Genomic DNA, 25421 nt, shown 5'->3' on the forward strand with positions numbered 1-25421 from the left:
AAAGATATCCAAAGTATATGTGAAGAAAATGTCCTATCTGAAAGAAAACATTCTTGCATGTTTGCAGACCAGACCATGTCATGTTTAATTAGCCATTTGCAAAATCTTCTGCAATAACATTTCCTCTGGAATTTTTTTACAGGGCAGCTTGGCAGAGTTTAGGCTTCTCTTAAGAAATTAAGAAACAACTCAGAGCATTTTTTTGCCCCAATGAGAATGATTGGGCACTGCCAGACCTTAATATGGTGCAAATGTAGTGTATAGATAGGTCTGGCAATGCAAGACTACATGCTTATGAAATACCATTTTGCTTTTGCAGGCAGTTGTGATGTTACGCTTCCTTCACTATTTTCTTTGATCATACTGTATGTACATTTTCTGTTGATCAAATATCAACAGCAAAAACAAAAAACAAACTAAGCAGATGCTGTGGATTTTTCATTATAGCATTAATGATCCATGGTTGATATGTTTGTTTGAATGTTCCTGTCAGGTCCCGTTATTATCCAAAGCCAAAATATCACCAACATGTGCCAGGCCTACCGCAACCTCTGCCTGAATGGCAGGTGTATCCCCATGCCAGGCATTGGATATCGCTGTGAGTGCAACATGGGCTTCAGGTTGGATGGAAGAGGAGAGTGCATCGGTAAGTTTCTGAAGAGTGAGGAACAAGTTTCTCGAGCACTAAACTGTAGGTATATGAAGGTGAAGAAGGTTTATGAGCTGTATGTTTGTTCTCCAGATAGTGATGAATGTGAGAGAAACCCATGTGCGCATGGAGAATGTCTGAACACCCCTGGGTCTTACATCTGCCAGTGTCCTGTTGGATTCCAGACTACTGCAACCAGGACAGAGTGCCGAGGTTACACATATACACACGGACACAGACATGTACATGCACACTTTAAGAGGATGTATGTATTTACTGTTCTATCTGTGTTATTCTGTCAGATCTGGATGAGTGTGTAGCCAATGGTCGTATCTGCAACAACGGCCGCTGTGTGAACACTGAGGGCAGCTTCCATTGTGTCTGCAACGCTGGGTTTGAGATTTCAGCAGATGGCAAAAACTGTCAAGGTCTGTCAAGTTCAGACATCTCCATTTATAGAGTAGAGACATTTAAAGGGTAGTTTTCTATAATAACCACAGTATGTGTAATGTTTATATTTAATGGACCGTGGATCTTTTGGAGGTGGTGCATCCATTTGTTTCCATTCATTTTAGTTTGCTATAAAGTATAGCAAACTTGCTTTAGCTAGGTAGTCCATCACAGGAAACCCCTTGTTGTCATTAAGGGGCCAGTATACTCCATCAGAACTGTTTGTCAGATGGTCGAATTGCTTTTGGAACCCCCCCACCCCCATCCCTTTCCGAGGTCGGATTAGTGGGGGCTGTGTTCGACCATTTCTGTAACTTTCTGAAACTGATAATCCAACACCCACTTCACATGGTGATTGGCCAGGTGTGCGGAGGTGAGAAAGGACAGTATCTCACCCACTTTCTATGACGACCGCCTGGCATTTTACCTGCCTTCCGGTGTAGCTGTTCAGAACAGCTATAAACACTAGTTCTGATTGAGCATACCCATTTTGCCAGTTGTTCTGTCCAAGATTACTCCAAGATCCAAAATTGAAGAGTTGGCTGCTCAAAAGCAACATTTTTAGTCCAAAATGTCCTAATACCTATGTTTGCTTAGTGTTTGTCTTCTGGACTTGATTTTCTGACAGCATACATAGCTTGCCAGCATAATGATTTGGCAATGAACTATCAATTCTCCAATGTGTGAATTGAATGTACCAAGGAGGGTTTTTTAAAACAGTCTTTGCTTACCACTGCTTTGTTTAACAGTAACAATATGTCTTTTGTTAAAACATGCAAGTTCTATGACAATCTGATTGTCAAGACAGAATGAAGGACACTAAAATGTAGTTTGTCTGTGGTCAGTGACAATGTAAAGTATATTAAATTTGTTGTTAATGGTTTAAATCCTTGTGCCTTTAACCACTATATCTTTATACCTAAATGCACTGCTATCAATCTGTCAATTTGTTTCTGTTCATCCACAGACCAGGACGAGTGTCTCATCAGGAACATGTGCCTCAATGGACTTTGTATCAATGAAGATGGCAGCTTCAAATGCATCTGTAAACCTGGATTCCTGCTTGACACCAGTGGACGCATGTGTGTAGGTGTGTTTGTCAGAAAGCCCACAGACCGTCAGATTATTAAAATCACATCTCCACATCCCCTGAATATATTTTGAGCCAATTGTTCTTTTGACCTGCATTTCCGGCTAGCTTGGAAGGTGTCTACCTCTCTGTCATGTTAGTAGTTCTATTATGTGAGTCTCAGCACACAAGCCAAAAATCCCCCAAAAAGCCTTGGAAAAATCCCCCAGCATCCTGGCAGGCCAGCTGGACATGTGGATACTTGGGACCTGCCTGTTTTTAGATTCTAGCAGACAACCTTCCCTAAACTTGTTCAGTGCAAAGAGAAAAGAGATTTGGCCTTCTCCTGAATTTGACAAAACACGCCATAATAGGCACTGGTTTGATTAGGAGTCACAAACTTGTGAGTCACATAGAAATTGATCAACCATTTTGTCGTATATGACAATCAAATGCTGTATAGAACCGTAGATGCAACATCAAACAGAGTTTAAATTAATGTAATGTTTAAACCATAAATCCAACAAGTGCCCTGTAAAGAACAGTCTTTTCAGTTTGTAACCTGCAGCCATTTTGCTCCACATGGCTTCAGATGCAGATGTTTGATCTCTGATACACTGACCTGGTTAAGTCATAGCAGAATAAATAAATAGGGTGTGGGTGAAGTGGCCTGATGTATGCAGTCATTAATGAAATGTGTAGTCTAAAGGGGCCCTGGTGCCTCATCATCTCGATCTACACTCTGTCCTTCAACACGCCCAGACAGAACACACACATAAACACACACTTATGCGTGCATGCCATATCATTGTTTACGCTCATTATGATAATTATTGTAATACGCTAATGGGATCAAGGGGAAGGAAAAGAATGTTTTCTTCGTTGAGGTCATAAAACTGAAACTGTGCAGGAGTTTTGGCTGCATTTTTTAATGAATCAAGTACCTTAGGACTTTAATAACCACTGCTTCAGCAGGAAATTGCTTTGTTTTAATAGATTCTAGCCTCTTACCATTCATTTTGTGAAGAGAAGTGTGTGAATAAATATTTTTGCTGTATCTGTTTCTAGACATTGATGAGTGTGAGACTCCAGGCATGTGCATGAACGGCCACTGCGTCAACACGGAGGGATCCTTCCGCTGTGAGTGTATGGCTGGGATGGCAGTGGGCCTGGATGGACGAGTCTGTGTTGGTGAGTAAATGTTTTGCTCTCAGGAATGATTTATGTGTTCATTTTGGATACCATGGCAAACAGTAATCTCACACCAATCTCAGTTCAAAAGCAACACCCTCTTTAGGCGAAGGTAGCTAGACAGCAATGCATTTTTTGCTTCAGGAGTTACTGAAGGCATCGCAAACCCTCTTTTTGTATTTGGCATGTGTCCCCCTGTTTCAGTCTGGCTGCAACTTCTCTGAAAGTTCCCTGACATTTTCAGTTTTATTTTATAAAATGTTTCTGCTCAAGAAGCATTCAATTCAGTTAAATTTAATTCAGTTTTATTTATATAGTGCCAATTCATAACAGAAGTTATCTCATTGACTCTGGGAAAGAATTGGTTCTTCCAGCGGTGTCCTATGAGCACATATGCTTAGGTATCTAGTCATTTCTCACGTAGGTGTCCATGTGCCTCTTTTTACCCAACCGTGATTGGACACAGCTCAGAGTGAGCATACGATTAAGGATTAATCGCACATTTGTCTACATATTTTAACCAGAATAACTACAACACAAATATTTTCCAGTTCAGTGATAGAGTAAGCAAAACTGAATGTGAAAAAGCAGAGGATAATCTTGTCGTAATAAACTTTACCAACAGCTCATCCTGTTGCAACCACATGCTCATCATTGTGTTGATCAATATTGATAAATGTTTTCCTGCCTCCTTGTCCTCCAATCCCCTGGACTGGCATGCGGGGAGCAGATCTGTTTATGCCTTTATTTTCAACATTCTTACATTCCCCCAAATTACATTTCTTTGTGTATTGTGTGGGAAGTGTTGAAATGCTGTTTTTGGGTCTGGGTGAGTTTTCGTCAGGATGATATCAGTGCAGGAGAATGCCTCAAATCCCTGGATATTATGGAGAGAGAACAACCGTTTGTTTTGCCAGTGTTGTTGTTTATTGGAGCTACGGACTCTCGCCTCCCTTTCTCTCTCTTTCGTCTCTAGCCTCTTTCTAGATCTCTTGCCTCATCTCTGTTTCTCACTCACTCTGTCTTGTTTTTTCCGAAACAGACACACATATGCGCAGTTCGTGTTATGGTGGCTACAAGCGAGGGCAGTGTGTTAGGCCTTTATTTGGAGCTGTGACCAAGTCGGAGTGCTGTTGTGCCAGCACAGAGTACGCCTACGGAGAGCCCTGCCAACCCTGCCCGCCACAAAGCTCTGGTACGACTATTCAAATCACTCCACCCTTTACACATATGGAGCCACCTCCTGCCGCCTGACATACAGACACACACTTGTGTTTAATTCAAAACACACTTGTCAAAGTCAGGATGACCAGATCAAATGGTTCGTCTTCTCTGACATACCAGCTTGGATATCATAAATGACAGAATAGCGGTGATGAAGTCAAGGCTAAGTTGTTTGACAGAGACACCCACAGTTAGGAGACATTGACAGCCTCCACACGCACACACACACACATACATCATCCAGTCACTTCTCATTAGTCCTGCCAATTAAAGTTTCTATATCAAAAGACGCCAGAACTGCACCACATTAAGGAGACAGTTTTATATACATCTGGGCTAAATGAGAAAGCATGGAAATGGATAATTACATGGTATTAAATGTTTTGCTTTGAGATTTCTTGGATTTGGCAAATGTAATATTTTCCCAAAAGCTGTTATTTCTTCTTTTAGTATCAACCAAACTGTGCTGTTTGTGTGTTTTGTTGCAGCTGAGTTCCTGGCTCTGTGCCCCAATGGCATTGGCATAACCGGCGATGGAAGAGGTAATGAACGCAAACTCATCATGCATGTTTTATTTATATTAAAACAGAGAGCTTGCACAAACCCAACAGAGCCATATAAATTAAATGTGGTTATTAGGGTTTTTTCCTGATGTGATGTTCAACAGGTTATTCTTTGCCTTCTCAGATATTAACGAGTGTGCCCTCGACCCTGACATCTGCCAGAACGGGGTGTGTGAGAATATGTTGAGGACATACAAATGCACCTGCAATGAAGGCTTTGAGGTAGACCTGACGGGCAAAAACTGTGTTGGTAGGTTAACTGCTCTATAATTTCCTTGTCCTCTTAGAAAATTAAAGTATACAGCCCTCATATCAAAAGACAATGTGAGGAAAGTCATCGTGTCTCTCTGTGTGTTTTTCCTCAGATATTGATGAGTGTCTGATGAACAGGCTTCTGTGTGAAAATGGTCTGTGCAGGAACACACCAGGCAGTTTCACCTGTCAGTGTCCCAAAGGATACCTCTTTGATCCTGAGACAGACGTCTGCGAGGGTCAGAGACTCATTCATTCTGTTTTACAGTACAATGTCACTTCATCACTGCATGTTTGCTATATCAGATTGATAAGAGAGAAAAGCCAATTTGAAAAAAAAACATTGGTGTTTGTTTCTGTCTCCCACAGATGTGGATGAGTGTCAGTCTAGTCCCTGTGTTAATGGAGATTGTAGGAATAGCCAAGGGTCCTTTGTGTGTTTGTGTTCAATGGGCAGTTCGCTGGACAGCTCTGGGCTGGAGTGTATAGGTAAGTGAGCATCGTGTCGTTTGAATTTGATATCATCGCCAAAACGGTACTTTTGATTTATTTAAACCTATCATTATTTAATACTATTAAAAATAGTTCAATATGGTTAAAAAATAAGTATTTCTTCCACTTTTTACTAACACAAAAAAGCTGTCTAGCCTCAAGTTTAACATTGTAGCAGCTCAGTGATCAACTACATTAAACAATGTGAGAAGAATTGGATTGAAAATGCTGTGCCAGCACTGTACCCACTACATTTTGGCAAAATATAACCAAAACTTGGAACACTTGAATGGAATGAGTGCTTACTTTGAAAAAACTGAAAGATGAAACCTGGAGAAACTGTTTTTCCTGTCTAGGGAACATTGACTGCTAGTAAGCCAATTAACACTCTCTTTTATTTTAGAACAGCTATAGAGATGAATTAAATGTAAGATTTACTAAATTAAATATAAAAGTTTGGCATCAAATAACACGTACCAGCCCTTGTTGACCCACGTGTTATTTCATTCCATATAACTGAATGTCTAGTAACTATGAGGCTTGTTTCATAAAACAGAGACTACTAAGAGCACCTGCTGGCTGAAGATAGTCAATAATCGCTGTGAGGTCAACATCAACGGGGCTACATTGAAGTCCCACTGCTGCGCCACACTGGGAGAAGCCTGGAACAGCCCGTGTGCCAAATGTGAAAAAGGTGAGATAATCAATATGCACCATTTTGCACATTTTAGTGAACCACATTCTAATTCTGTACCATATAACTACATTATCTGACAATGTATTGTGTGCCCTCCTTTTTCAGATCCAATCTGTGGTAAAGGCTTTGCTAGAGTCAAAGGAAATGTCTGTGAAGGTAAGATCTGCTCTGATGCCATGTAGACCTCGAAATTCAGACTTGCATTTCATTTGAGTAATTTGAAACACTGGACCTGTTGTTGATGGTATTTTTTTCTCTGATTGTCAGATGTGGATGAGTGTCAAGTGTTTCCCGGAGTGTGTATCAATGGCAAGTGCATCAACACACCGGGCTCCTTTTTCTGCCAGTGCCCTCCAGGAATGACTGTTGATGTCAGCGGCAGGACGTGCATTGGTGGGTACTGTATGTGTGTGTCCTCGTGGAGTGGTATTGATGTCATCTCACTGTCTAAAATGGTGTTTTTTTTTCTTTTTTCTGCCTGATTGGACTTGTGCATTAAATGTATAATTTATACCACGCCATATTCTTATATCAAATGCATGTAAAATATTGTGTCTGTGACTTCCAGACCTGCGTACGGAGCAGTGTTACCTCACCCACGAGGATGAGCGCTGTGGGGCACCTATCTCAGGGAAGCACCGTGTTGATGCCTGCTGCTGCTCAGTGGGTGTAGCCTGGGGCCCTGAATGTGACGAATGTCCGGACAAGGGCACTCCAGAATATGCTCAGCTCTGTCCTCGTGGCCCCGGCTTCTCGCATAGGGGTGACTTCATCAACGGCAGACCCTTCCTCAAAGGTATTGTGTCGTTCACAGACTGCATAGACTCCCTGCGTTGTTTCATCAATGGTCTCTCACCTGTCTTTATCCCTCTGCTCTATACCTCAGATATAAATGAATGCAGGATGATAAATACACTGTGCTCAAATGGAAGGTGCAGAAACACCATCGGCAGCTTCCGTTGTCGCTGTGATAACGGCTATGCTCTGGACTCCGATGAGAGGAATTGCACTGGTGAGTAGTGCTGAAGCAATTAGTCGATTAATTGTTTAGTCAATTAGTCGACAAAGAAATTAATCCACAACAATTTGATAATTGATTTGTCATTTATCAAGCAAAAATGTCAAACATCTGCTGGTCCTAGCTTCTCAAATGTGAGGATTTGCTGCTTTTCTGTTTGGTTTCATTGTAAATTAAGATTTGAGCAATTTGGTAACACCACCTATGGCTATGGAAAATTTTATGGACATTTTATATACTAAACAACAAACTGATTAATTGAAAAATAATTGACAGATGAAAAAAAATCATGGGTGGCAGCCTTACTGGTGAATAATATACACAACAGTTCATTGACTGTACAATGGTTACTTGAATGATTAGAAAGATTGATTTTGAATTTGAAGCTGTTCACATATTGCCAATAATGTAAGAGCTGACATATGTGTAGCTGCTATTTTTGGCTGGAATGTTTGCTCAGCATCACATATGACAATACCTCAGCTCCATTGTATCTTTACAAGTCTAATCGTTCTTCATCAGTCCCCCTTTCTGAATCCCTCTGCCAACACTAATTACAGTAAAGTGGTGTAAAGCCATTGCCTACATTCAGCTCATTCAGTCTAATGGGAGTCTGGCTGCTTTGGACTTGTTGGAGCTGGTCTCTGTAGTCTGGTTAGCTGCATTACTGCTCTGTTGTGTGTGCACACATCATTTTAGGTTTAAATGCCAGTGCCATAGCTTTATTCTGAAATAATTTATAGGCTCTTAGTAAGTAAATGATATCTGGGACCTTTTAACCCCATATGAGTGAGATCCCAGCCTAAAGTCTTTGCATTAAGTGCTTCAAAATGTGGATTCAATTCAAAAAGGATCAGGCCTTTAGCTTTAGACTTTGGAAGAAGCTGCTTTCCTTACCAAGGCTGCCTAAATCATCCTTAAATTCACCTCTTACTCTTATTTATAGCCTTTCTTTCATGCAGCAACCTTTTGTTAAATATTTTGTGCTTTTATGCTTTGTTTGCCTTACATGTATATATCATAACTTCATTGCTTCTACTACTATCTGTTTCTCACTTCTGTGTTAAATCACTCTATATTTATAATAAACACAGGGTGCTTGTGAATGTAAGTGCAATTTTAAAGTTCTACCTTGCTGAGTTTTGTTGCATTCCTTTCCTGTAGACATCGACGAGTGCCGCATCTCTCCAGACCTGTGTGGACAGGGCAGGTGTATCAACACAGCAGGAGACTTTGAATGCGAGTGCTTCGAAGGTTATGAGAGTGGCTTCATGATGATGAAAAACTGCATGGGTGAGTGACTAAATCCTCACATACCAACACCTGCAGTCATTAAAAATACATACATTGAATCACCTCTTCAGCTTGAGACGATTTGGTACAGTTACATGCAGAGACAGCACTCTTTCATATGAAATCATTTAGTCTGTGAGGACATGAGTGAGAAACTTGATCTCCTTAACAATTCTCTTGCACACCCTGTTAAAGTGGCATCATCCGAGAGCAGAGAGCTTTGCCAACCTATAAAGGTCTCCAAGTAAGAAAGGCCTGCCACACAACCCCAGTCCCAATCACGACCCAGCCATCTCCTCCACACTCCCTCTTGGGCCATAAGCTCTGGATGAGGTGCTTAGGCTAACATGCCAGACCTGGAACTCACTGTTTAGACGGCTGATGTAATCTGAAATTTGTATTTATGTGTGTGTGCGCAAGAGAGAAGGAAAATAAAACTTTATTTAAACCCCTGTGGGGTGTTGAAAGGGTCTAGTCTGTGCAGCCCAAGTGTCGTCACAATGGCTTCGCAAAACTGCTCCATAAAGTCTCAAAGATAATTGTTCTTTATTACATACTTGACCTGCATGCGAGACACACAATCAGCTGCCCAGCAAAATGATTTTTATATGCAGCTACAAGTTCTAATGTCCTGCCATCTGTGAAAATACTTAATGCTCTATTTCTGTTCTGGGCTGCCTTTGACGCCGTTTGATTAAATTCTTGGGAGAAATTGTACACACAAAATGGAGAGTCTCAATACTTTTGTTGGCCTAAAGCCACCATTAGACCAAAATTGGCGAGACTAAATTTACTTGCACGCTGTGGCAAGAAAAGCAGCTGGGACTGGAAATAATGTGGGCAGGGTTGCAATCATAAGCTGTTGGTACTGACTGGGCTAGCAGGCTAACAATAATAAATAATAAGTAAAAACCCTTTTTAAAATTTTTGTTACTGTCAATCTCGGTTCTTAACAGCACTGCCAGCCATGGCTCTGCTGCTTGTATTTTTTCACCATGCAGTATACAAGGATATAAACAACAGGTACTTCCTGAAGCTCTGTTAAATTGCACTATTATGTAGGTCAAAGTTTAAAAAAGGTGAATTTTGACCTGCAAATGTGCCAGAGCCAACCGGAGCTAACATCACAACTGGAAACACAATTTAGAATTTATCAATCTGGTGGGCTTCTTTGGAAATTGACAAGAGGCGAAACAGATATTTGCAGAGACTGAACCCTAACACAAAATATTTCTACTAGTGTCTGTGTGTGTGTACTGTACATGTGTGTGTTCTTCTGCCGCCAGACATCGATGAGTGTGAGAGGAACCCTCTGCTGTGCCGTGGAGGTGATTGTGTAAACACGGAGGGCAGCTTCCAGTGTGTGTGCCCCGAGGGACACGAGATCGCACCCGATGGCTCGGCCTGTCTAGGTGAGGTCATCAGAGAGGCAAACTCTTCTTCTCCAAACTTTTTCCCCTTTCTATGAGAAATCTGTGTGGCAGAATGTAGTTTCTACTCTGTTTTCCTGAGAGATGAAAGAAAGACATAAAGGGTGAAAATAAGACCAATAAGTGGAGATGTTGTCACAGAGCAGACAGTTCGAATAGCAAAGCAGTTTTAGATCGTCCCCCTCCATCTGCCTCTGTTTCTGCCTCTGTGTGGGGCTCACTGGGGCTCTGCGTGGGTAGGGAGTGTTTGAGTCAGGTCTGTGTATGTGGGGCATATATATGGGCTGATATGAACTCAAGACTAGTGTGTGTGTCTGCATGTTTGTTGACATGTGTGCACTAAGAAGGGTCAACTTGGATCTCAACACGGTAGAGAGAAGAGAAGAGAAAATTCTAGAGAAATGAAAGAGGATTTGGGGAGTTTTTTAGTTATGTAGCAAAAGGGAGCTTTTTATTTAGGTCTTAAATACTATCCTTATTTCTTTGATTGTATTTTTTGAATGTGGTGCTGTAGCTTTTACTGTTTATGTAACATTTTGTTGTGTACTTTTATTCTGAAATTTCAGCATGCAGCATCCTTTAGAGGCTGGCCTTTTATGTGTCTAGTTCTCATTGGATAATTGACAAAGATTCAGCCATCTTGTTGTGTATATATAGGCAGTTTTTTTTTTGTTTTTTTTTACCCATTCTGTAAAAGGCCCTAATGAAGGCTCTGTGCTGAAACATGTTGGCTGGGTAACAAGCAGATTTTTTCCAGTAAGTCAGTTAGTGTTGTGTGTAGTTTGTTTCACATTTTGGTTACTTGAGCAACTAGTTGACTGGAGAAGTAGTGACAGCACACTCACTCTGCCTGACTTTTCCTGTGCTTTCTATATCGCTTCACAACTCCAATGTTTAGTTTATAGCATTGAGCTGATCATACATTATTCACTGGGTGTCATTCTGATGACCTAAGGCAGTGTGGGAAGGTTTCAGTCAATGACCATGACCTAATGGTCAAACATTGTCCCTCAAGCTAATTTATTTTCTTTATTACCACCCAAAGTAATAAACAATGAAAGCATTACTGAAAACTGCCACCTCATCCCTTCTGAAACAATGGTTTTCATTATCTCTGGTGAAGTAACAAGTTGAAGTGCTGAAATGATGATAATGATAATAAACTTTAGTTATGTAGACAATTTCATACAGATGGGTGTAATGCAGTGTGCTAAACGATGTCAGATTGTTTGTTGGAAATGTCTTATTTATCACAATTAGGTTCTGAATCCACACAAACACTTAAGAGCTATAATGGTGCATTTAAGTGTGTAGAGCTGAAACAATTAGTCAATCGACAGAAAATTAAAAGGCAACTATTCTGATAATCAATTAATCATTTCTTAGAATGACTTGTTCCAATTTTTCAAATGTGAATAGTTGCTGTTTTTTTAGTCTTCCATAGTATTAAACTAAATATCAATGGGTTTTGGACTGTTGGTCAGACAAAACAAGGAATTTGATCACTTTCGGTTTTGTGAAATTGTGATGGGCATTTTTTTAAACATTTTTTTCATTTTATGGACCAAATGATTAGGCAACTAATCGAGAAAATAATCAACAGATTAATCGATAATGAAAATAATTGTTAGTGCCAGCCATAGGTGGGAGCCTTGCTCATTGGCACTTTGAAGGGCAAGTGATTGGAGCATGTGACTTATTGCATTTACTCCATCCTGACTTGCATTTCATGTCCAAGCATTTAAACTTCCAGCCAACATGCAAACATGATACCTTCAGCTTTAAACATGTGGGTTATCTTTATTGATTTTTTTTTTTTTTAAATAAAGTGTGTGCAAGAATTTGATAATTGCTTTGTTCTTTCACAGATATCAATGAATGTGAGTTGAGTGACAGGCTGTGCAGGAACGGCCAATGTGTCAATATGATCGGCCGCTACCAGTGTACTTGTGACACAGGATACAAATCTACTGAGGACAGACTGGACTGTGTTGGTGTGTATTGAACATATTACTGACTTATATTTCTTTCAAAGATATACCTTTTGTTTCCATTGAGGCAATCTGAGGGTTGAATGCCAGCAGTATGTGACAGTGTGTTTTTATGCCTCTCAGACATCGACGAGTGTACCATTGAGAATGGTGGCTGTGAGACTTTCTGTACCAACTCAGAGGGTAGCTATGAGTGCAGCTGCCACATTGGATATGCCCTGATGCCTGATCTGAGAAGCTGCACTGGTAAGTAGCTTTGTATCTTATATCTCTGTCTGTCATTCTGTCATAATGCATCACTTATCCTGTGTCTGTTAATCTGTGTTACACAGCAGGAAGTTCTAAAAATTTTAAATGTACTTTTGCTGTATTTGTCAAGATATGGTAACTAAAGAAAACTGCCTTTCAATGATAGTTTTTACTGGTCAGAAAATCTTCTATAGATTCCACATATGGTATTAAAGAAGTAATTCAAAGGTTGTATTTAGAGAGACCTGATTTAAGAGCAGGAACAAAGCAGAAAAGGTTCTGCGGCGAAAAAGGTTAAGACTAAATGCGAAGACTGTTCATTCGTTATTAGTTTCAAAATGTTACCAAATAATGATAGATGGTGCTAATTGATTAATCTGGCAAAGTTTACTGGCATTGCTTCATGTGTTGTTCATAGACTGACTCCTGTAACTCATATTCCTTTAATTACAGAGATCAAGGCAGTGCGAGGGTAATTTCAGTATATTTTGTGCAAAAGAAGAGCTGAAAATGACTTTACTATTGCTCAGCATAATGTTCACTTTATTGCTCAATCTATGTCCATAATTGACCACTGCTGATTTATGAGTGAAATGTACAGCATGTACACCAGAGTTTTTTTTATTGTCCTGTATTCTGCCCTGTATATAAAGGAAAATATGCATTGTTTTATTTTCCTTCATTGTTTATGTAATCGTGATGTGTTCTTTTAAAACCTCTATGGTAAAAAAGATAAGCCTGGATTACAGGTTTAAGAACAGTTTTTTCTGTCCTCTACATCTTGTCTGCATTTCATTTTTGATTTGCTGTCTGTCTCTCTGTCTTCAATCTTCAGATATTGATGAGTGCGAGGAGAGCCCAGACATCTGTGATGGGGGCCAGTGTACCAACACCCCAGGGACCTACCAGTGTCTATGCTTTGATGGTTTCATGTCATCTGAGGATATGAAGACCTGCCTGGGTAATGGATGCACACGTTAGGCCCAAAATAAAACACTGCAGCTACTCCCTCTGCAGCTCTACGCTTATTAGAACCAGTTGTCAAAGATTTACTGAAACAACGAAATGATCATCTTAAAGTTTGTCCAAGATATGACTCATGAGAATAAGACTTAATGACTCAGATCTATGAGTCTGTGTGTGAGAGAACAGAGAGTAATGTTGTTGTTGTTGATTTATAAGACAGTGAACAGTGTGTTAGTTGGGTTGAGCAGGGTGGAATGCGTGACATTTAGATGTCTGGTTCCACTGAGTGAGAAACCAAAAACCTGACATCAATGATGTAAGGGCTTCTAAATGGGTCTGCACTGCCACATACTCTATTATTCCTGTATTTATTAAAAGTAAACACATTTTAAAGCCTTGATATAGTTCATGATGTCATTCTTTAGTGACTCACCTACATATATCACAGCTTATCAAAACCTGTTTGGCAGGCGAAATCAACAAAAGCTAATTCAGTTTTATTCATCGTCATAAACTTTTCCTTTATTGTAGTCGTGTTTAGCAAATTAACATTCTTGCTCTTTCTCTGTTTCACTCTTCTTTTCCTACCCTGTCTAGATGTGGACGAGTGTGAGCTGAACCCAAACATCTGTCTGAGTGGGAACTGTGAGAACACTAAGGGATCCTTCATCTGTCACTGTGACCTGGGATACTCTGTACGCAAGGGAACCACAGGCTGCACAGGTGAGCTAAACAAACACAAACACACATGAGGATTCCTACCCACAACAAAACGTCCTGTCAGTGGAAGAACATGGATGGGAGTGAAAGGATGGTCAGTCAGTAGAGGGCTGCTGCTGATTAAGTGGTGAAGGAGAGGTGTGTGTGTGTGCGTGCGTAAGTGGTTTTGTTGAACGAGAGGAGTGAAAGCAAGTCGAAGAGAGAGGTGAGAAATGAGAGGATGCAAGGAGAATGTCTGGGTAACTAGAAGCAGCTCTAACATTACTCACCCTCATTCAAGAGCTCCTGTCTGACTTGATGAGAAACACGCTTACAAACACACATAACACATACTCACATTCACTAGCAGCAACAGCAGCAGGAGCAGTGAGATCATGATCTTCTATCAGATGTATGCATCACATTGCACCTTTGTTTATTCCTTTGTTGCTCTTTCATTAAAGTCAGTTAAACATTACGTGATGGTTAGAATAGTTCTGCAGTACGTAATCACCTGAAACAGCTCCAGAACACATAAATACAAAGTCCATCCGGCCGGTAGAGTCCTTTGCTAGTTTGGACTCACTCCTCGTCCAGCCAGAGTTAACTCTGATTTATACGGCCACTTAAAAGTTTGGGATTGAGGGCTAGTTAAGAGTTTGGCCAGTGATCTTATCTGGTTTTGTCTCGGTAATCGGAATGAGTCAGACACACAGTCAGCAGCAGCATGACTTCCTTCAGACGCAAATAAACAGGTCTGTCTGAAGTATGATTCAAACTCATTCACTCACTCACACACATGCTTGCTCATTCTAATCCCATTAAAATGTCCATACGGTATTTTCCTTGTTTTGAGAAAGCTGGAGTTGCAGTAAAGCAGACAGTTCTGATTCACAGGTTTGGAATTTCAGCCCCAGAATACCAAGGAATCAAGACGCTAATTCCTCTCAGACAGGCAGGATGTCTTGTTATAGACAAGTGAACAAAACCTGCTACTCTTTTTGGAACGGATCCTCTTCCAATATATTCAGACAAAAAATGCATACGAAATTGGTTGTCGTTGTCAAATTGCCTTATGTGACGATGTTGGTATGCGTGGATTAAATCTTCTTGCATGTGTATAAGTGTTAATGAGTGAGAGGTGCTCTCACCCCCAGATCTGATCCAGCTGTTGATGAAGCTCCCACAAGAATTATTTCCCTTTTTTATTCCACAACACTGAGAATTCAGGGGCAAGGTGTGTATTTGTATGCACACTGTACTGTAGCACTTTTGTGTCTTTGCGTGTGTTTCGGAAAGTTAGAACTGGGTGGAGATTTACTGTGGAGTTTACAAGCCTGGGAGTGTCTCAGCTTTAAAGAGAGGATTAGGGTGAGGGTTAAGCGTGTTGACTTTATCGTCTTTTAGCTAAATGACAAAACAGTTTGAGAACATTTTGAGATAAAGCAGGACTATATAACTCTAAAAACAAGAAATAACACAATCTTCCTCTAGACTGAGTTAGTAAACGTAATGACTCATCTCTACTTGTGCTGCTGTTACACTACATTTTAATATTCACCATTATCTTATTGACACTTATCTTATTGACTTGTGGCCACATAGTCCCACTTTAACTCATTCTGCTTGGTCTGGTATGACCAGTAGCTTATGGTGGTTAATGTTAGCAAACTTTAGATAGATATAGCTGTGTAACTGATATTACTGAGTCAGCTTGCTAACTTAATGACTCTTCTCTACTTGTGCTATTGACTTGTGAGTCAGGCAGACAGATAAACAGACAGGCAATCAGGCAGGCATACAAACTGGGAGACAGCTAGACAGCCAGGTAGGCACATGTGTAATTCTCTGCTACCCCTTTTTATCCTTATTTGCCCTTCATCTGTCAAACATCAGCTCTAGTTAAATCAAGCCTCTTCTTTGACACCAGCTGTGACCGCTGACACGCTTCTCGCGTGCAACAACCCCTGTTTGCATTTTACATTTCCACATGAGAATGTGTGTGTGTTTTTGTGCTCTCTCTGTCATCAAAGACTTGGGGGAAATTATCTTTAATTCTGTCTGTAATCCAGGGAGATTCGTTTGCTCCCAGCCCTCATATTAACCCCGTAATCAAATGTAGTGTAAATATACCGTACCCTCTCCTCAGGAAGACTGTAAACCAGCAGCACTAATCTCTAATTGACAGTGTTTTGAATTACTACTCTCACAAAGACAGGCACACAGAGAGGAGTGTGCTCAGTGGTTGTCCTAGTCCTAACATCTTGACCGAGTTCATAGCATGGCCTTCCCTTGATGTACAGACACACACACACACATGCACACACACTTGCGCAATCCCTCTATCAAAGCTGTAACACTCAGTTGTCAGGCTCAGCGCCAGGTATTGTGTTGGTCAGTGTTTCACAGGGTTGTTTTGGCTCAAATTAGCAGTCATCATTGTTGTAGCCCCATACAGGATTTTCCCATTGTGCCTTGTAGTTGTTCATGTCAGAACTGCCTGAGGAACAAGCGCTGCAGAGCCACAGCATCATATCACCTCCTGCTGCTTCATAGAGATCCTACACCCTACAGGATGTAAACAGCTTTATGGGCAGGGCATATTTTAATAGTAGCCCATTTAATTGTTCCCATTAATTGTTGTTGTTCATTTATTAGAATCCAGGGCCACATACAGTAAATTAGCACATATAGAGAGGTATTTTTACAACCACATTATCTACTAAGTACCTCAATATTTCATCCATTGGCAGAGTCCAGATATAATTACAATGTTTTTTTCCGTGAAGGAATGTTTATTTGTAGAGTTGGCACATTACCACATCACATTTTTATAGAAATTATATTTGGGAAAGATTAAATTTCCAAACTTGACATCTGGAGTGGTGAGAAAACTAAACATGAGCATTAAAAGAGGGCTGTTACAAAAGCCTCATATGAGAGGTGCAGCGTCTGTGGGTCTGTGGGTGAAGAGGGAAATCTTTGCCTAAAATAACCTCAGAAATACTAGTTCAGACAGAGCAGACAGAACAAGGCCTTAGCATTGGGATATACTTTTCTCTCTTGGACTTTTTTTCTAACTCTCTGGACACACTTGCACAATGAAAATCCAGAGAATAGGTCTGCTCATTAAACCTCTGCAGGAAGGCTATTAGTATCAGAGATCATGAGAATGTCTCTGTGCCTTCTGCTCTGAAATACAGCTCTCCATGGATAAAAACAGTGACCCAGAAAGACTTAGTTCTGTCGTCTCCTGCTGCTGTCTTTATACAATTCAAACCAAGCATCAACTCACTCCACAATGCCAAGAACCCCACTGGAATGAGAATGCAGACTCAAATGATCAGACCATCAGAGCAGTGTCTATTTTTCTTTACATGGCTTCTCGTTTGTTTCCTCTTTGTCAGATATCAATGAGTGTGAGATCGGTGCCCATAACTGTGACAGACATGCCACCTGCACCAACACAGCTGGCAGCTTCAAATGCAACTGTGCTCCAGGGTGGATTGGCAACGGCCTCAAATGCACAGGTAAGGCTGATGTCCTTAAATGCACAGGTAAATGATGCCACTCAATGGGTCCATTGAAATAGTATATATAATCTGTAGTATATATAATCTGCATATTATGATGCATCAAAATAGAAGGAATGGAAATTTTAGATTCATGAACCCCCCATCTCCCACGTAGCTATATAGTTTCAAGAATATTATAGATACAAGACAAAATTGACAGAAGGTCGGGACCATAGACTGTCTACAACGATGGACAACGCATCTTCACATCCTCCCGCTGTATAAAAATGAGGCCAAAATATCACAGAAACGGGAGCTGCCATCTTGCGCTGGTGATGTCATTTGGAGCCAGAGTCTGCGCAGTAGTGATCAGGGTTGGAGCTGTGGTATCGAGGTCCCGCCCATACACAAGGCTGACTCAGCTGTCAATCATGACGTGTAACCCCCTTTTTATAGCATCACATAACTAATTAAATCAACCCTAACCCTTATCAGAAAAACGAACACTTGAACATACATCAGCGTGACAATACCTAAAATGACAGAAACCATCTTTGGGAAAAATGTATTTGACGCGTACTTTGATTTTTTAAGTCTGGCTCACGTCACATCCGCTAACATGGAGTGGGTGGAGTTTATGACCTATACTACAGACAGCCACCAGGGGGCAATCAAGATGTTTTGGCTTCACTTTTGGGTAGCTGTCATGTCGTCCATCTTTATATACAGTCAATGGGCGGGACTCAGAGAAACAGTCACAATTACAAATTCGTCTGCTACTTCAGCACCACGGACAGCGCCATGGATTTATCCATACACAACACAGTTAGGCTACTGATATTTCAGATCCATGGTCGGGGCCATAGATTCTAACTTGCACAAACCTCAGTCAGATAAAGGATCAATGAGTCAGGCAGACTAGACTAACATATTCAACTAAACAACCCCTCTGCCCCTGCAGTCTCTCTTTGCTACTAGCAGATGGAGAGTGGGGATGGCAAGTTAACAAGGGGGATGCATTTTGTTCATTTTGCTAACAAGGGGGATGGTATCCCCCCTCAAAGCGCTTACTGCATACAATGTCCTGGTGGTGTAAGTACTCGTGTATTAATCCACGGCTGAAAATAGCCCCCAGCAAACGTTTACCCCCTGTCTAACATTTGTTAAAAACTACAGTGCCCAGCTGTTTTAGGAAATTATTTAGCCTTTTTTAAAAATGAAACTATATATTTCTGATGCATTTTTTTTTTAAAGATTTATGTCTTTATTTGGAATCAATGAGCTTGTGGCTGAGTGCCACAGACATGGTAGAGAAGTCACAGAGTTTTGAAAGATGAACTAATGCATTTATTTTTGGTCTTTTTATGGGTTCTGTTAACAATAAGAAAAATATGGAATATCACCAGCCATATCCTTTCCTTAACATTTGGATGAAGTCGTTTCCACCTGCATACATGTAATTGCTTTTGGACTTTGTTGTGTTTCAGACCTGGATGAGTGTTCCAATGCGACACACATGTGCAGCAACAACGCTGAATGTCTCAACACCCTGGGCTCATATCGCTGTGCGTGCAAGGATGGATTCTCTGGAGATGGGTTCTACTGCTCAGGTCACACATATAAAACTTTAACCACATTTTTGCTTTTTAAAAGATACATGAATGTATCGTGTGTTTACGGACTGTATGTGTGTGTGTGTGATCACCACTACAGACAGCGATGAGTGTGCAGAGAACAGCAACCTGTGTGAGAGTGGCCACTGTCTGAACCTGCCAGGAGGCTTCCGCTGTGAATGTGACATGGGCTTCATTCCCACTCCTGACGGCAAGGCCTGCGAGGGTAAGGCAATACAACACTGCTATTCCTGACTATCCTGGTTCCAGACTTCTGAATTGGTGCCCACATCCTAAATTATGTTGAGTGATTCAAAAAGGTCTGGTGTTACTCTGGTGAATGGTTGTTTGTTTTCCTGTTTGGAGAAACAACCGATCCAAACAGATGCTGCCTTCAAATGGAACTCGTGAGATAGTATTTTGGACTTGGGAAGTACACAATATGCTTAGCATCTAAGTTTTAGTTGTGAGAACATTGCTAAGGGACTGACAACAACAATGGATCGTGTCTTGTTCCCTTTTCAAATTTGGTTAATGATTTGGTGTTTTTTGCATTTCAACATGACGTTTCGTAGTGTGAAATAGTAGCTAACAAAAAATGCTTTATAAAAAGTAACTCAACAGATACTAGACAGTAAAAAGTCAGTGTACATCGCAACTTGTGAATTTTGAGCTATGAGAGACATTTCCATATGAAGTCGGGAGTGCCATATCAGTTGCTAAGTCAAATAATTTTTTTGTTTGCTTTCATGAGCGAGTGAAGACGAAGGCTGATGACAAACTCACTATCCTAACATTTGCTAGATTATGTTTTAACTGCCAATAGAATTCTGTTTCTGTCTATAAATAGTTTATAATAGTTTTTAATTTAGTTTTCTTCATGCAGGACTAATATTAGATAACAAGTTAGCTTGCAATCGTTAGCCAGCCTCAGTATTCTTAACACTCAGACTCAAGGTTGATTGGGCACAGACTTTAATGTTGTTAATTAAACATAACCTTCTTTGGCTAGTGTCTGTGTTATACAGTTAAGCGTGATAAAGGTCTCTGAGTTTTCCTGATGCAGAAAAAAATGGCCTGCGTAGAAGGAACTCTTACTTTGCACCATTGAAATCCATGGCCAAATATTATGCTTGCTTAAAATGCAAATCGTCATTGCACAAAACATTTATTGTCAATATATACTGTACAGACTCTGTACATACTTACAAAGGCTAACTTACATAATAGAGTAGTAACAAAAGGCCATACAGTCTGAATCCTAGGCTAATTCCCTACTGCCTGAAATGATATACGTATATACACTGGTCCAGAAACTATCTGTTTATTCTTTTCTTGTCTGAGACAAAACTACATGCGCCTTTCAGATATATCCCTGGATTCATAACCTTGATGATATGCTTACATGCTATCCCGGTTTGCCGTATCTAGGTATCCCATAGACAGTAGATCTTTTTAGGGATATTTTAATTGGGATGTAGAATTTACATAAATAGAATAAAATATTAAAGTGATGTAAGGTGATGTAATTGCATGTAGACTTAAATAAGGGAGGAGGGATCTTGTATGAAATCCCGAACTGCGCTACTATAGAGTCGACATATGAATACATTTATGATTGGTAACAGAAAAGTGTGATTCATGCTTCCAGTGATAAGGCATTGCTGGATTCAATTGAATGAGCAGACTGACCTCATTTTGCTGATGTGTCAAACATCCTGAAATAACCTGTCCAGTCCTCCCTGCCTCAACTCAGGCAGGACTGGACAGTAATGACTTGTGCAGAGTCTAATGATGTGGAAGAGCACAATTTCATAACCTTGGCTGCTGCTTTGATAGTGTATGTGTGTTTCTGTCTGGATATGTCTGAGCATTTTTTGCCCCAGAACTGTCATTCTTTAGCAGAGGTGAGCGGCCTTCACTTCCTATTGCTGGCTGCCAATTTTCCACCATGATCCCATGATCCACTAATCCCTCACAGCTGGGCCTCTCCCCCCCCCCTTTATCTCTCTCTCTCTCTCTCTCTCTCTCTCTCTCTCTCTCTCTCTGTGTCTCTTTTACAGACATAGACGAATGTACCTTTGCTGACATCTGTGTCAATGGACGCTGCCAGAATATCCCAGGACTTTTTAGATGCGAATGTAGCATTGGTTATGAACTGGACAGAAGTGGAGGCAACTGCACAGGTAAGGCTAGTCAACACACCAGTCCAGCTGCCTGCCCCAATGATGCTCTATTCATGCCCCAATGAGCTAAGGAAATTTGAAAGAGTGTAAACGGAATGGAGCAACAGCAGTGAAGAGGTGAACACCTCTCATCTCCCCTGAGATACGGAGGAAAAGTCACTGTTCGTCTCCTTGCTGTTGTGGCAAATAATGACCCATTGACAAAACATTTCATATATTTTTGTGGAGATGAAGACATTTTATAGACTGTTGCTTTGTGTTTCTTTCTCAGATGTCAATGAATGTGCAGACCCGACCATCTGTATTAATGGAATGTGTGTAAACATCCCTGGAAGCTACCACTGTAACTGCCCAGCAGACTTTGAACTCAACCCCACTCGGGTGGGCTGTGTAGGTGAGACTCAACACGTTTTCACTACACATTGTTTGTGTTTGATCTTAGCTAAAGCAAAGGCAAGACACCTGTATACCTGTGTGGGTGTGTGTGTGTGTGTGTATATACAGACACTCGCTCTGGAAGTTGCTACCTGGATGTTCGTTCCCGAGGAGATGCATCAGAGAGCTTGGACTGCTCCAATGAGATAGGAGTTGGTGTTTCCAAGGCATCCTGCTGCTGTTCCCTGGGCCTTGGCTGGGGAAATCCATGTGAATCATGTCCCTCGGTCAACTCAAGTGAGTCAACCCATCGTTATTTAGAATTTGTGTGCATTATGTGTATATTTTTATGTTTTAGTTCAATAGCAAGGTTTGTGACGGATGTATGGCCCACATGAGTCAACACACATAGTAAACTTAGTGCTATGTTTACTGGGTATTGATATTTTCACTACACTGAAGGTGTTAATATGCATATAGTTAGCTCACCATAGTATCTTGTCAACTTTTTGCAGCTGTGCACCTGATTTGCTCAATGTTAAATGATGAAGACATGAGAAGGTAGGAGTAGGGAGAAGTTGAATTTTAATGCTATCATTACTTACTTTGATAAAAAATCTCCTCAAGTTAGCAAGGTGAGTTGTTCCGTTTATTTAGAAACAAACCAACCTTTTCAAACCTTTCACTTTCAAGTGCAACGTTACTGAATGAACAGTCCCTTATAACATGAATCTTTTTTTTTTACTTAAGAGATGCAGCAACATTGATGACTGAGTTATTTCCACCAATCTAACCACAGACCTCCTGATACATGGGCCTGTGATTGAAATGAACATTTTATTATTTTCACCATAGTGTCAGTTGCAGATAATACGAAATGAGAACCAATGCAAATGTCTAATGAATAATACTTTTTTGCTGCTACTTTGTCGTGTATTTTCCTGCCTTGAGACAAAAGTTTTCAGTTTGTGTAGCTGAGTTGTCTCAACGTTTGTCTTTTACTCATAACATTGTCCTCCATTACTGAATAAGTAAAGATGTGAGTAGTAGAGTTAAAGACTTTGGACTGTCTTAAAAGTCAAGTGGGCAGGGCATTTCTGTTTTGAAAAATTATTTTTGAAAGTCACTATCTGGTTAAGTAATTTAAGAGTCAACCCTGTCAAATCCTTCTATTAGTTATTTTGTACCATGGGACAGAGAAAATCAATCAATCAGTCAATTGGCACCTGTTGCCCTTAAGTCCCTTGAAGTGGTTTAAGGTTTTCTCTTACTATTTCAACTAGCAGTAACATGAAAAATCATAACCAAAACACCAATATATGAATACACCACAATGTTAATCCGGCCCTAAAAGGTGTAAGTTAGCTGCTCTGCCAACGTACAGGCTACATGCTGCCTGCTCTTGTCATGCAATGAGTGTGTGTTTGCTGTAATTGTTGTTGCTGGTAAAGATGAGACAGCTTTGTGCAACTTACTTGAAATTGCCAACAGATGGTTCAAAACATTACAGGGAATGACTCACTCTTTTCAGCTCAAGGAAATGCTTGCTTCTATGACAAGAAAAAAACCTTTTTCTATTCTGTTTGTAATTCTGAGTAGCTGCAGTCATGTCCGGTCCACTGGGCTCTGTGGATAACTCTGAAATCTGAGATGGCTGATCAGAAAAAGCGCAACAGAGAGTGACAGGAAACGAGCTGATGACCAGAAATGTGTTTTTCAGGCACCTGACCAATTGGGCATGTGACTTAACTCAATGTCTCACCATCAGCCAACCACTACTGTCAAATCCTGAATTAAAACAACCTTGACTGTAGTTTGTGTGTTGTGTCATTGTTGCTGGTTAATGTGATTTGGTGCTGTGTTCTTTTTTTCTTAATAGCTGAGTACAAGACGCTATGTCCTGGAGGAGAAGGCTTCAGACCAAACCCCATCACTGTCATCTTGGAAGGTCAGACAGCAACATGATATCATATGTGCTTACACACACTCACACAGATGACACACACCCACCCACAATGCCGCTGAGTGTTTCCGTTTCTCTCTATGGCAGACATCAATGAGTGCCAGGAGCTGCCAGGCTTGTGCCAGGGAGGACAGTGCATCAACACCTTTGGCAGCTTCCAGTGTGAATGTCCAAGAGGCTATGCCCTCAACACAGAAACCAGAGTTTGTGAAGGTATTAGACGCACACAGCCACATGAACACACAGGTGACCTATTCCTCTCTAGCTCTTGCCCTGGGATGTTTCAGTGGGAAGGAAATTGAGTCCAGCCGTCGAGGCCTTCGTTCAGCGAGGACACATGGAGAGAGAGGAAAAAGCACTGAGAGCAAAAAGACAAAGAAACATTGGACCTTTTTGTCCTGTAGACAACACTGCAGCTCGTTCTAGTTCAATATGTCTCTGCTCTAGTTCCCGTCTGTTGCTAACCCAGCAAAGCTCAGTCAGGATGATGAGACAGCTGAGCGCCTAACTGTGACCAGAGGAGCGAGGCTCTGATGTGGTCAGCCCTCTCCTCGGGGAAGTACACTGAGTCCCCTGTAGACAGGCCAGAGATGACGGAGGGAGGGAGAGACGGAGGACATGAAAGATAGGGGGAAAAAAGAGATACATAAGAAGGGTGTTTAGAAAAGAGAAACAGGAACAGAGTGGAGAGGAAGGGGCTGAGGGTTAGACAATGACATGTGGCTGGCGGCATTTTAATTAGCGTGTGTTTGTTGGCCAGGAGAACAAAAGCGAGTGTCTGTTCTATAAAGTCCAGGACTGCACATCCACTATGTCTCTAGTCAGTCAACAGTTCAGCTGTTAGCTGGGCTGGAAGGAACAATCACTGTGTTTGCTATTTGTTAATGTTGGTAGAGAAAGAAATTTAGTATAGAAAGTATAGAAATTAGAAGAACAAAAATTATAATTGATATGAATAGAAGAGGTATTAAAAGCCTCAAGGTCATTTTGGACTTCACATAAGATGATGATGAAATTGTGGGTTATTGTACACTTACCTAGAGACACAATGTGTAGAAATATGCCCAGAGGAAGAACAGTGCAGCAGATAGAGGTTAACTTTGCGACTCAGGTGAAAGCTGCACGTTCCTATTGAATTTAATGGTTAAATCCACTGGAGTCATAAAATGACAAAAGTAGTAAGAGTAGGAAATGTTTATCATGATATATTCCTTATTTCACTCATTCCACCTTCCTTAAGATCACAGGTAGTCTTTTAAGTTGTAAGTTTTAAATAAGCAAAATAAGTTGTGTGGCACCTCAACTATAAGAATGTAAATCATACACAAAACAACGGGCTAATTTCTGTCTGTCCTCTCTGTGTGCAGATGTCAATGAGTGTGATCGACCAGGTATATGTGGCCCAGGCCAGTGCTACAACACCATTGGGAACTACACTTGTATCTGCCCTTTGGACTACATGCAGGTCAATGGAGGGAACAATTGCATGGGTAGGTCTGCATGCTGCACTCTCATGCCTGTTATCAATTAGCGAAA

At 40.8% G+C, this 25421-nt stretch overlaps 1 protein-coding gene across 1 annotated transcript in view; it reads left to right on the plus strand.

Annotated features, from left to right (window-relative positions):
• Positions 1-25421, plus strand: part of fbn1 (fibrillin 1) — a 61221-nt gene that overhangs the window by 16437 nt on the left and 19363 nt on the right. Inside the window, exons 12-41 of the mRNA XM_044190563.1 lie at positions 494-646; positions 743-862; positions 952-1077; positions 2067-2189; positions 3237-3359; positions 4402-4554; positions 5072-5125; positions 5271-5396; positions 5512-5637; positions 5768-5887; positions 6447-6584; positions 6693-6743; positions 6855-6980; positions 7156-7383; positions 7474-7599; positions 8770-8898; positions 10185-10310; positions 12197-12322; positions 12443-12565; positions 13404-13529; positions 14132-14257; positions 17641-17763; positions 19236-19358; positions 19462-19587; positions 21425-21547; positions 21819-21941; positions 22052-22219; positions 23802-23870; positions 23973-24098; positions 25253-25375. Of these exons, the coding sequence (XP_044046498.1) occupies positions 494-646; positions 743-862; positions 952-1077; positions 2067-2189; positions 3237-3359; positions 4402-4554; positions 5072-5125; positions 5271-5396; positions 5512-5637; positions 5768-5887; positions 6447-6584; positions 6693-6743; positions 6855-6980; positions 7156-7383; positions 7474-7599; positions 8770-8898; positions 10185-10310; positions 12197-12322; positions 12443-12565; positions 13404-13529; positions 14132-14257; positions 17641-17763; positions 19236-19358; positions 19462-19587; positions 21425-21547; positions 21819-21941; positions 22052-22219; positions 23802-23870; positions 23973-24098; positions 25253-25375 (3753 nt within the window). The remainder of the gene's footprint in view (positions 1-493; positions 647-742; positions 863-951; positions 1078-2066; positions 2190-3236; positions 3360-4401; positions 4555-5071; positions 5126-5270; positions 5397-5511; positions 5638-5767; positions 5888-6446; positions 6585-6692; positions 6744-6854; positions 6981-7155; positions 7384-7473; positions 7600-8769; positions 8899-10184; positions 10311-12196; positions 12323-12442; positions 12566-13403; positions 13530-14131; positions 14258-17640; positions 17764-19235; positions 19359-19461; positions 19588-21424; positions 21548-21818; positions 21942-22051; positions 22220-23801; positions 23871-23972; positions 24099-25252; positions 25376-25421) is intronic.

Source organism: Siniperca chuatsi, linkage group LG1 (genome assembly GCF_020085105.1).
Source record: "Siniperca chuatsi isolate FFG_IHB_CAS linkage group LG1, ASM2008510v1, whole genome shotgun sequence".
Classification (NCBI taxonomy): domain Eukaryota; kingdom Metazoa; phylum Chordata; class Actinopteri; order Centrarchiformes; family Sinipercidae; genus Siniperca; species Siniperca chuatsi.